We start from the raw sequence: 12,854 nt of genomic DNA on the forward strand, positions 1-12,854 counted from the left end.
ATTTAATTTCAATTGTAGCTGCTACATTGATTGAGAATCTGGATATGTCAGAATCAATAGAAAAAAGGGTTCTGTTTATGCAGAGGATCAGTCCTGCATATACCGTCCATATTTGCTTTAGTTACTTTATGTGCACATGTTGATACAGTTTAATTCTTCACAATTTTGTATTTGTGTTAAATGTTTAAATGCAGAGAAGCTTTTGTTTGAGACGTGAACTACTGTGTTTAGTTCAGCCAAAGGGTTGTCAGTTTCACAAGCTACATTTCCTGTAAGTGAGGCAAGAATCACGCTTTCAGCAAAGACAAGCCCTCAGTATTTTTAGTTCCTGATTTCATTCAAGTGACATGCTGCCAAACAACCAACTCTTACGACTATTTACTCTGAACATATTGTGGAACCAAGGTTACAGAGGTTATCTGTATAAAGTCATAGGTAAGTAAAATTTAATAATTTGGATAAATAATGTATTTTAGTCTAGATGCACCTACTATCTGGAGTGATTTGTGTTGATGCTGAAGCCCAAGGTCAAGAAATGTAACAAGGCAATAGTGTTTTCAAACTAACCCAAGGATATCAAATCTATATCATGAAACTAGTTAAAATAATAATAATAAAAATAATAATAATAATATTTTTATAATGTAAAATGGAACCTAACTAAGTACCATGATTAGTAGAGATGTTAAAGTAATTCAGATAAAACTCCTAATTGTTTAAAAATACCTAGTGTGCACCAATAAAACACATGTAGAGTTGCATTTTGAGAAGATTAGGCATATCACAGCGCTATCAACTTCTTCTCATGTTCCCTTCGTCTATTTCCTCATCAGATGGCATTGCTTCATATTAGGTGATCTGCACCTCTGATAAAGTAATTTCCTGTTTTCCAGATACAAGACACAGTCAGAAGAGAAAATAATGTATGTCAGTTTTATAAGCCTCGTTTTTATATGGCTGCTGCAATGGACAGCAGAGAGCACAGTGACATCTGTTAAGACTCTGAACTTCACTACTGTGATGGCAGGTGAAGTAACAGGACATTCTACCCCGGGCCAGACGTTGATGCATAACTTGTCCACCACAAATCCACCCATAGAGGCCTCAGGTCAAACGATAAAACAGCCTACAATAGCTGATGCAACTCCAATAGTGACTACATCTCGTACTAGAATGCTGCCTTCTCAGACATTTCTGACAAATACACAAACTGCTGAAACGCAAACAAGTTCGTTATCATCTCAGTTAATCAGCACTGCAGTAAGTGAGAAGTCCAAAACAGAAGTACAATTCAAAGCCACAAAATCGGCAACTGTTGTAACAAGTCATGCAAGCAACTCAACTACAGCTACAACTGTTGCTCTAGAAGTAAGCAGGTTTCAAAACACAGGCAAGACAACAACAATCCAATTTACCCGTGATCAAACAACTCATAGACCTACAACTTCAGCACAGATTACACACCACATCTCTACTATAACCAAATCTACCAAGCCTCCTGTCAAATCAGCAACAACAAGCCCAAGATCAGTCACAATGACCATGACAAAGACAACAGTCATTACCACTACCAAGGAAAATCAGGAAAGAAAAACAGTGGAAACAAACAATGGGAATATAGTGGCAGGGTTAATAGGTGGTGCTCTGCTACTGATGATAGTAGGGTTCCTGGTCATCTTTGTAAAGAAACGGAGGTTTCAGAAGCAGCAAGTAAGTACTACAGAGTGGGCAGGTCCTTCGCCATTTCTAGAGGGTGGAGCTGACAATGACCAGATAACGCAGCGATCATCTAAGCGAATTTCACTGTCCAGCTTCCTCCCTCAGAGGATGTCCAAACGACTGTCCTTGCTCCCAGAGACAGATGAGGAGTTACAAGAGATGACATTAGGTACTACATTTGGAGATCAACATCAAGGGTGTACATTTGGTCGAGAGGTGGACAGAGATGATGTTAAAAAAAGCAATGGAACTGCTGTAGATGTTCAAGAAATAAAAATCACAGGAGATGATCCCGAGACTGTTGAAAATTCTGTCTCAGTGAACTCTTCAGATGCTGCAAATCACAGTGAAGATCCTGCAAATCCTCTTATTGAATCTACAGCTAAGGAAAATTCTTTGGTGCAACAGAGCGATGAGTTAAAGTAAACACAATGTCCCAACAGATTCAGCAGACACATGCATTCTCTAAACAAAATGTGGTGGTGAAAAGACATACAGTTAATCTCCTTTTCAAGTAATATAGTCAAAGTGCACATTTATGTTTTCTTTATCTATATACAGAATAATGTATGCCTAGCAGAGAGGAGAAAGTATTCAACAACTTCTACCATAAAGTTACACACTGTTTTATTTAAATTTGGCCAAAAATACATAAATATTTCCTAAGAGCAATTAATTATCAATGTCTGACTTTTCGATTACAGTTATTCATAACTAACGTAGATATATTAAGCTTGTCTAAAAATTCTAATAAAGTCCTTAAAGACAAACTGCTTCAATGAGGGTCCCATAATAAAACAGAAATTACTCAGACGTAGCCCATTTCTTCCCTAGGCTCAGCACTTTTCAGCTCCCAGCTGCACCTATTGTTGAGTGTTAAGTTTTTTCTACAGTATGTGAAACAAAAATGCGCTATAGTCAAACAGTGTATGGCTTTGTAAGAAAACAAAATAAAGTACATGAATGTAAACATATTCAACAGCAAATGTAATACAGGCAATGCAATATGGAAGTCTCCTTTTACTTTGTTAAGCATGAATTTCAACTAATAACTCTTGTATATTTGCTCTGCTCAATGTGGTTATCATGTTTTCCCAACGTACCGTTTTAAGCTCTGAATCATAAAAAGAGTTTCGATATGTATTTAGTATTGCTGCCTGTTCACATTTGTTTCTTTGCAATTTGGAAACAATTCTGCTAATTAAGCTTTTATTAAAGTGCAAAGTTTTTTTAAAATTTGCTTTGGGTTTCTTTTTTGAGAATTTATAATGTTGGCAAAGAAAAAGAAAAAAGCTTAGTGAAACCAGTTTCAGTCACATGTGGGTTTGGATGCCACACTAAAACCTCCGTAGGCAACCACTACAGCTGCAAATACTAAAACCTGGCAAAGCAATATCAAAGGAAATGACAGCCATCAATGCTATGAAGCTTTTTTTTTTCCCTTTTTCGCTCAGTGGCAGTTAACGGTTGTGTTACTGACAACTAACATTTGGATTCTAGGTCACGTGCCAACCATTAGGCCATATGCTACTAAAAGCTCTACAGCAGTAACAATACACTTCCAAGAATAAATAAGTCTCAGTCAAAGTTTACTCCTGCATGCATGATTGTGCATGATTACTCATTTTCACACAGTTTACACAGTTTCACCATAATTTCAACTTCACTAATTTCTGATTACCATATCATAATTTTAACCTGCATCAGTTGGTATTTCTGCCTTTGACATTATATCGCCTCAAATAGTTTTAAATTTGTGAACAGCTGAATTTTTTCTATCCACAGATATAGAGCAACTTCCCGTGTATACTTATTTAAAGTAAAATGTTTGCCTAGAATTTCTTCTCAATTATACTGTCTCTTTGATTTCATCTAAATCTTATCTTTATATCTTTAGTTGCTAAATGCCCAATTATATTCACAAGCTGGCTGTTTGGCTTTTTAGCGCTCTTCTTTGTAATCAGTTGGTTGCTGCAGTCATTTACTACTAAAATATAAAAGCAGTGAGACTGAAATAAAGTAATAAAACTATGGTCAAGACACTACACAAGTGGTGTGTACATGGGCTTAAGTAACAAAGTTACAGTAACTTTCAAATAAATATGAAACCTGATTACCGTAACTGGAGAATAAGGGAAACCTTATTCGAGGGGTAGACTTCTCCAAAGGAATATCATGAAGTGCATTACTGCGTGCTGATCAGCTCTCATCTTTGGAGTGCGTTCTAGTGCCACATCTAAACTCAGACGTAGGCAACGTAAGCTGAGATACAGTCCTCAGTCAGTGCTAATTCTTTCACGCTGGCTTGGTGTTCTATGGCCCTTTGTTAAACTCTTCTGACAAATCTAATTACTTAAATGCATGTAAAGAGAGTCTATGAGTTGAAACTCATGCTATTTTTCATAAAGCCGATAGGAGTTGGGGATTCAGCTGTCAGTTCTGTGTAGGTTCATCCATTACAGCTACTTTAATCTATATACAGTAGTATTAGAGGTTCTTTTAATGTCCTCCTTGCAGTTGCTTGTTCTTGCTGCTGAAGAAAGCAGAGAAAGTGAACCAAAACAATAAGCACTGTAAAACCAAAAATAATTAGCTGAAGGTCTGCTTCACAGATAAGAGGGGGTGGATAAATGTAGAGTGTCACTAGCATTTAATCTATTTACAACAATACAAATCCACATTAACACTGTCGATGAGACCATTCTGTTTCCACTGACACGTGATGATTAAGAATGTTTTTGTTTGTCCATAACAGAAATAAAAATTGCGATGTTTTCCTTCAAATGTGTATAAGTATACATATGTATAAACAGTACATGGAGAGAGAGAGAGATGCTGTGAAGCATGCTGCTGCCAGCGCACACACAAACACTATTCCAGCTCTTTCTTGCCTCATCAGCAGCAGAGTGGGCCGGCTTGCTGCTGCATTCCTCTCTGTCTCTCTCTCTCCCTCCCTCCATTCCCTCTATGCCTCCTCTTCTCCTAACCCGGACCTCCAGCTGCAGCAGGTTCCTGCAAAGTGGTGAGCTGGGCGGCAACGGCAATAGCAAGCAACATGATTAATGCCATGCCAAGACATCCACCTTTCATTGGAGGAGAACCGATAACGCAAAAGAAAAAGTAAACAGCTGGAGCAGGGTGAGGAGACGACAGGAGAATAGCAGAGATGACAAGATGAGGTGAGTGATTACTAATAGAAATAGAAAAATGCACGACCTATTCTGAATCATGTTAACTCAGTGAACTACAGTTTCATTTTGTGCTGGCCCATGAAGAAATGGATCCCTGCTCTGTGACTATGCAGATTTCTTCTTTAGTATTTTAGAGAGACAGAGAAAGTGATATTCCAGCATTAAAAAAAAAAAAAAAAAAAAAAAAAAAAAACACAGAAGAACTCAGTGATGTCAGGTTGAATCTCACCAGAGCTTCGTCAGCCTTAATCAAACAAAATGTGAGACAATTTCTAGAAACATTTCAAGGGTGTTAACATGTCCCACGGTCATGTGCTTGACGACACAAACAAACATGGATGTCCAGTCTTTAGATTAAAATATCTGCAGTTAGGGAGCCAGAGTAATACAATGTATGAATCGAGTCTCACTGCAGCACTCTGAGCTTCGGTCCCACTGGCAGAGGTTCAAGCCGTTTGGCAGTCAGACTGACTAGCAGCCAGACTGACTTACAAAATGCTTTGCGAGCAGAACACTAGGATTCATGTCCCTATTCAAAACAGGACTGGTCCAGACAGAGAAGTCTGATGGATGATCTGGATTTAACAATTGCTGCTGCAGTTCATATGCATCAGCATCTAAATGGTTTCACACCGTCAGTTCAGTAACAAACATCATCAGTGGTGCTGCATGATAAGGACAGCTCAAGACTCACATTGTTAAAGCTCAACTAATCCTGCGTTTTGGTCTGAGTCTATGTGAAACAATTGAGATTGCAAGCAAAATCTCAGAGAGAGGGGGGGGACACATTTGGATATTTGGTGAGAACGTCAGGCACTTGATCAGATCATTTGTGATGCCAAATAATTCCAAAAATATTTTTAGGACATCATAGAGGAAAATTACTCTTTTAAAAATATTAGGAAGCAGATATATTTTTTGAGAATAAAGATTTAGGACTCATTATCTTGGAACCATGCCATGGAGTACATTTTACTGGGTAATCAAAAATTCTAATGGTATTACATTCAATGTCTTCTCACATGCAGGACATAAATGCTGTACAAAATGTGTCATGGCCAATAATTCCACAGCTGGGATACTTCAGCATTCTGAAATTCAATCACACCTTATACTATGTACCTCTGAATTGACTTGTTTACAGAAGACGTTGAAAGTATTACTTTATGCTAACACGGAGTCCCAAGAAAGAATTTTTGTAGTATAACTGAAGCAGTGTAAGCATACAAATTAAATGCTGTATTACATTGCTTAAGTTGGTTAGACAAATAAAAAAAGCCAGCATTTTTTTGTCAATGGCAGAACACAACATGATTTTCTGGATAGCATAAGAATCCGGTCCAAAACAGGACCCTACACAAAGAACAGGGCAGAATTTAAATAACCAAACAAATCTGCATAACCTTGTATGTAACACTTTTCTCTGATACTGTAGAGCCCTGACTATGCCTGCCTGCTGTTCCTCTGTGCTCTGCCTGCTCCTCCTCCTGCTGTGTGGGCTGCTAGGAGGTTGGGTTCTCTCCATTTGTCCCTCTGTGTGTTCCTGCAGCCGAGGACATCGCGTTGTGGACTGCTCCTCAAGAGGCCTTACCAGGCTCCCACCTGGTCTGCAGCACAACATTCGCTTTCTCAATCTCTCTTTTAACAGGTAAGCTTGGCCGTGCTCTATGCATGTTAAAAGCTGTCATTTCTAATCTGTCTTCAGCAGTTTAGGGTTAGAAATATGTCATTTCACAAAGGCTTATGTTTTCAGAATTAGAGGCTACCAACAGACAATTCAACTTCCACAATGTTCTTCCTACCAATGATATTCTCAGAGACACTGTATGTGGTAATCTTTATTTTTAAGCACTGCAACACAGTGACTGTTTAAGAGCAAACTATGTCGGCTCCTAACAATACTGTGGTGTTCTGAAGGTTGCAGCAGACAAGACCTGAACTGAAAAATATACAGCCGCCCCAGATAATGATCTTCGTGAGCCTCTAACATGACTAAATTAGATCATCTCATCAGACACTTTCACACTTGCACAGAAAACTTTCAGGGTGATAAGAAATCAGGTATTATGGCAAAGGACATATACTTTAAAGAAGAAATGGCTCCTTCAAAGACTCTAAATGTATATGAATGTATTCTTTTGACAGCTTGCAGGGTCTAGACAGTCAGCTCAGCCATTATGCCCACCTTCGAACCCTGGACTTGTCCTACAACCGCCTGGAGAGCCTGCCGCCTGCATTGCCAAGGTCGTTGTGGGATCTTCGGGCAGCAGGTAACCATTTACGCTCACTGGACAAAAATGACACAGCTTACCATTGGAACCTGAAAGTACTGGATCTGTCTGACAATGAGCTGGAGAGAGTGGTTTTCATCAACAACACGTTGCCCAGTCTCCAAGCGCTTAACCTCAGTCACAACAGGTTTTGGACTGTTCCTACAAATATGCCACACAACCTGGAGTGCATTGATTTGTCATTTAACTATCTGGTACAGATCCTGCCGGGATCATTGGACCGACTGCCCAGGCTGGCTCAATTCTACTTGCATGTCAATCGCTTCTCTTGGTTGTTGGAGGGGATCTTTGATAAGCTAACAGGGCTACAGATTATGACTCTTGGGGATAACCCCTGGGCTTGTGAAGAAGAAGAAAACATAACAAGGCTCCAGAAATGGGCTGAACAGACCCGTGCAACTATCTTAGGCTGCCCCTGTTATACAAAACCCATCTGTGGACAAACCCATCTAGGAACACCAGGGAGAGACTGGCACTCTGTGTTGTTCACAGAGCCACCTCTCTGGGTTCACAACAGAGATGTGGGACATGATGGTCAATCACCCGCAAGAACTGCAGAGGTCACTTCATCTTATCAGGCCAAATCTGCACTTTTTGATACTGGAATGTATCAGGAAAAAAGAGGGGTGAATGAATCTGGAGACCACGTAGTGTTTGTCTGGACATCTTCAACAAGTTTTAATAGTTTCTCCACACACACAAGCACAACAACACAGCCACGTTCTTTAACGAAGAAGCCCAAAGTGTCTAACTCGCGGAATAAAGGTCATGGATTCCTTGTGAAGACTGAACAAAGTGTAACCCTGACGATTTTAGTAATGACAACCACACTTAATACTTACTAACTACAATACTTGCCAGATTATTTTGTACAGCGACTCTATGACCAAGTAACTGACAAACTGTCCATTTTCAATTCCCTTGTAAAGCCTTTTGCGACTGTTATTGCACTCTGTCACTGTCATAACAATTACAACCGTTTCATCTAGATTGCCATGTAAAACTTCTGACAAATTCCTGTAAACTGAGCTGTATACATTTATAAAAAGACTTCTCAAAATGTCTGAATATATGATTCAATTGCTACAGTATGCTAATGTCAATGCTCAACTCTAAGAATTATACTTGCAACAGTGCTCTGTGCTTTCTCATAATACAAATGCTTGTGCTGCTGAGCTATTCAAAAGAGAATTTACAATATACTATTGTAAAATATTCCATATATGCTATAGGTACCCCTGGTTCATTCTGTCATGGAGCAGTGAGAAGCAAAAACATGTCCACAGAACAAATTAGTTACCAATAAAAGGGTTACTGTGATTAAATGAAACAATTCAAAGATTAACATTAAAAATTTTGAACAAACAATCCAATGCAATGAAACTATGAAATTATGGCAATAAACAAAATTAAGTTAATGAAAAAACACAAAAACATAAGAAACATAGATCATGTAAAAAAGACAAAGATGGCCCATCAAACCTTCAGCAAGATCTGTTTTGTATCTTTAGTGTTGACTGTCAAAGTTACCCCAGAAAGTATTTTGTTTCATTTATGTGGTATATTAACTAAACTGTTACTGTGTTTCTTAATCTAAATGTTGGTGCTGCTTTTTTATTGCAATTGAACAGTCCATTCATAATTAAGTATTCTATTACCCTATCCGACAAAACCTTCGTGTATGGCTTGTACTGGTAATGCCATGAAAAGCAGTGGTAACTGCAGTGGTAATCGCAGTAAAAGCACCGCAGTATCCTGGAATAGAATAATTGACCTTTTGACCACTTCTATTTGATTTCCAGTTATATATAATATGTTGTTAATTGTTGTCCTTGGGGACTATTCCACCAATCAATTAATGTTTTAGATGTTGACTTTGAAAAAAATGATGTTTGCACAGTTTCAATTTTTCCCAAACAAGCAGGACACATGACTATGTGGTTACATGGACTAAAGAGGAAGCAGCTCCAGCAATGTGTCTGTGAGGCCTTTTTATTTAGTTTTTGTTTTTTGAATAAAATTGACTACAACTATATTAATCATTGTGTTGAACTGTCACACCAGCCTCAGGTGGAGAAGATTTTCTTCGGGGACCATGAGCATGCCTAACTGCAGAGATTATATTAGCCATGTTTGTCAGAATAAGTCCTTGAACTTTTGCCTCAATAGTTACATTTTTGTTCCATCAGACTAGATAATCTTCTTTTGCTGTGAGAGTCCTTTTCAATGCCATTTGACATTCCGCTGCTCTATTAAAATATAGAGCAGTGGATGGCTGGAAGATGCATATGTCTGTTCTCCAGTGAAGTTCCAACTTATATCACAGCAGTCTCTATGCGGATGAGCCACATTATTGGTGTATGTTATGTTTTACATGCCAGAAATCTGAGAGGATCTCTGGTTTTAATGATGCTGATCAGGCAGCAGGACAGTGCTCACCACTACACATGTCAAACAACAAAAAACAGTTGGGCCTGGTCATTCTGCCACGTCACAATTATTGAGGCCACTTTGCTCCTGGGAACACTTAAGGTTTTACAGCTTTGTACTGATTTATGGCCCTCATTGCTATTTTATCATGTATACAGAGGGGCATGGTTTTTGTTTTGAAATGCAGTGTGAATTATTCGACCTTATATACACACAGGAAACTATGTCTCATTTTTTCAGTTTTGTTGTAATGAGGTTTTAAACAAATCTGTAGAATAGAATGCAATAATGATTTAGAATGATTTAACCAGAATTTGGAACCACAGCAGATAATCTGGATACGGTCGTAAATGACAGATTTCAGTTAATTTTTAATAAATGCAAATGGTTAAAAAAAAATGTGTTTTCACCTTTTTTTATGGGTCATTCAGTGTAGATTGATTGGCAAAATGGAAAATGTATCCATTTAAAATTCAATCATTAACAAAATATGGCACAAAAATAAAAATGAAAGTGTCTGAAAACTTTTTGAATCCTCTGTGTAATAGCCTCCCAGGCTGCTTTTCTCTATACCCCTGCTGATCAGTTTCAATGCAGCAAAAATGTTTGTGCACTCAAAAACAAAACTAAGGAAATGCGTTTGATGGGAATTCACAGAAGACCAATACATTTCCCTGCTTTCGGAGAATTCAGACATCAATCTGAAATCTGGATTTGTTTAAATATTTTACGGTGGTGACATCTAAGCAGATACCATTACCAACATTTTATGTCAATCCTAACAATTGATAACAGGGTTGCTCCAGGACTTATTTATTAGCTTGATTCATGTTGTGGTGATAAATCTGCATAAGCTACGTAAGTGGCTTATGCTGTTGTGAGTGGCCTACATTGTTTTGAGCATTTACACTTTATATGCTGCTGTGTCTGTGTCTCGCTTCAAATATTGTGCCAAACTGGTAGTTGGTGGTGGGGTTTTGTGCCACCATGTTAAGTTTTTTGTTTTTGGTGTTCGACAAACAATAGCGACTGAGTCTGAGCAAATAATGTTAACAGCTAACAGCAGTTAATTTTACTGAAATTACAGCGAGACAGAAAAGGAGAACAACCACTGACCCAATTGAGACAGATGATTAGAGCTATAAAATCTATGTAAAAAGCTCTCTGGTGCTGTCAAATGTAGCTGTTAATAGTCAAAAAGAAGATAGACATCAGTTCTTACCTGCGGGCCACATAGTAAAAAACTGGGTTCCCAGTTTTAGATGTTCCTGCCTGGTAGAAGATGTTGAGGGTCTTTAAGGCTTTGAACTCTTCCTTCTCGTGGACCTGGTGCCTGTTAAAGAAAACCAGGGAACTGACGATCATTCACATGTTTATTTATTTGACAGGGTCTATGTTGTGCCGTTTCACCAAACATTAGGCTTCATACAATGAGAGTAGGTTAGTATTCTGGTTTTAGACTACACTTTTAGCCATCCTAGTGAGGAAATCTATGTATTCCATTCCACCAACATTATGAATTATAACTGTTTTATGGTAAGGCCATGACTCATGTACTTTATCCCACTGTTAGAGTATGTGTTTTTACCTTGTTTTATTAATGTTTACATTCTCAGCATATGAACACTGACAGTGTTTGTGAGGTTTGATAATCTGCTATCAACTTAATAGCAGTCTTCCTGTTTTTGTGGCATGGCAACGGTTTACCTCTGTATTTCCTCTGGTGAATTGTTATAGCATATATTGACTTGAACATAAATTTGCCTAAAATTTAGAAGGGTTTGTTCTTAACACAGACCCATTATGTTTGCTATTGTCACCATTATTTAGCCCAATCATTGCTTGCTTCACTTGCTGTGACAGCTGCTTGGACTTCATACTGACAGTTATCAACAGATTTTACTTGATTTTGCAACAGCATGCTGAAGCACACTGGCACGGTGTTACGGTGGTTTGTGCTGAACGGAAACCAAACAGGAAACAGCCCTAAACCCAGGAAGCCACTGATAGATGCTGTCTTTAACCATTACTGGTAGCAAATTAAAACCTGACAGTGAACAAAAAATAAAATGACTCGAAATACAACAACTGATGCCCGTCAAGAAACTATGAATAAGCAAAGTCAGAATAGAAAGAATCGTGAAAAATGAAACCTCTGTCCATGTATACAACTACACTCCAATAAAAGAGACTAAGATAGTAAAGTAAGCTGAGTGTTACTTAAGTTAATCAGTGAAGCACTGTAACCTTCACCTCACCTATGGTCTAATCCCACAATGTATGTAACATTGCACAAAGTATGTAAACACATTTCAACCTTGGTGTATCAGCTGATGTTGAGGTAAATAATGTATCTACAGACTTAACAAAAAAGATGAACCTCAGCACACGGGGGGGGTACAGGGAGATGTGATGGAAGGGGGACCTTGACAAGCCAGCTCATAAGCAGACATTAAGTTATAGGCTAGTAGGAAACCCACCTTGTCATGAATTCCTCAAACTTGGAGCTGGTCAGATTGAGACTGGACCAGTGAGTGTCAGCCACAGGTTTGTGTTCAGGAGGCCCCAGGTAGGCTAGCAGGGTGGCCATCTTGTCAAAAGGTCGCCTGCCCACAGCCTTGTGATCCCTGGCAATTACATAATAATAAACACTTTCACACAAGTAATTAATTAATTAAATAAATGATTTTAGGACCTTAGGGCAGCTAGTGTTGCGTGTTACATACAATTATATATCCTCACCTGTTACTAGAGAGGTACTGGCCAATCCTCTCCTGGTTGTTCCACAGCAGGCGGTGGAGGGCCAGCACATTACCATCACTGATAAAGGACAAGCTGTGGTTGACTGAGTCGCTGGGTGGAGAGTCAGATGCTATGTCTAAGAAAAACCTGTGTTGGAGAGGGAACACTTAACCTACAGATAAAAACTCCAGGCATCCCAGTGCATTGGTTACAAAAACTCTGTGGGGTATACCAGTAACAGTGTACTGCAAGGTTGTTATTAAAAAGGTTTCTGTATTTGTTCATCATCTTCAGCTAAGAATACACAGGATAAGCATCAACTTGTCCTTAGGAATACATTCTTATACTATATACACTATACATGCCACAGAACACTACAAGTTTTTCTGATGTGCTAAAATCACTTTGTCAAAATTCCTTTCAAAAGGAAATTGTAAGCAACAAATAAAGAGGATGTGCAGTCCCAATTATGATAACTATT

General features: G+C 38.5%; 2 protein-coding genes across 8 annotated transcripts in view; one reads left to right on the forward strand and one right to left on the reverse strand.

Annotated features, from left to right (window-relative positions):
- The window catches only part of LOC137128400 (neurofibromin), a 76,705-nt gene that overhangs the window by 23,305 nt on the left and 40,546 nt on the right, over nucleotides 1-12,854 (reverse strand). For all 7 annotated transcript variants that reach the window (XM_067506317.1, XM_067506316.1, XM_067506319.1 and 4 more), the window contains 3 exons: nucleotides 12,374-12,520; nucleotides 12,112-12,258; nucleotides 10,854-10,964 (listed from right to left, as the gene is read on the reverse strand). In XM_067506317.1, coding sequence (XP_067362418.1) covers nucleotides 10,854-10,964; nucleotides 12,112-12,258; nucleotides 12,374-12,520 — 405 coding nt within the window. The remainder of the gene's footprint in view (nucleotides 1-10,853; nucleotides 10,965-12,111; nucleotides 12,259-12,373; nucleotides 12,521-12,854) is intronic.
- On the forward strand, nucleotides 287-8,261 carry omgb (oligodendrocyte myelin glycoprotein b). Its single transcript, XM_067506324.1, has 4 exons — nucleotides 287-435; nucleotides 894-4,898; nucleotides 6,346-6,558; nucleotides 7,056-8,261. Exons 2-4 carry the CDS (start codon nucleotides 4,894-4,896, stop codon nucleotides 8,044-8,046), a joined length of 1,209 nt encoding a protein of 402 aa, XP_067362425.1. The 5' UTR covers nucleotides 287-435; nucleotides 894-4,893; the 3' UTR covers nucleotides 8,047-8,261.

Source organism: Channa argus, chromosome 6 (assembly GCF_033026475.1).
Source record: "Channa argus isolate prfri chromosome 6, Channa argus male v1.0, whole genome shotgun sequence".
In the NCBI taxonomy this organism is placed as follows: Eukaryota; Metazoa; Chordata; class Actinopteri; order Anabantiformes; family Channidae; genus Channa; species Channa argus.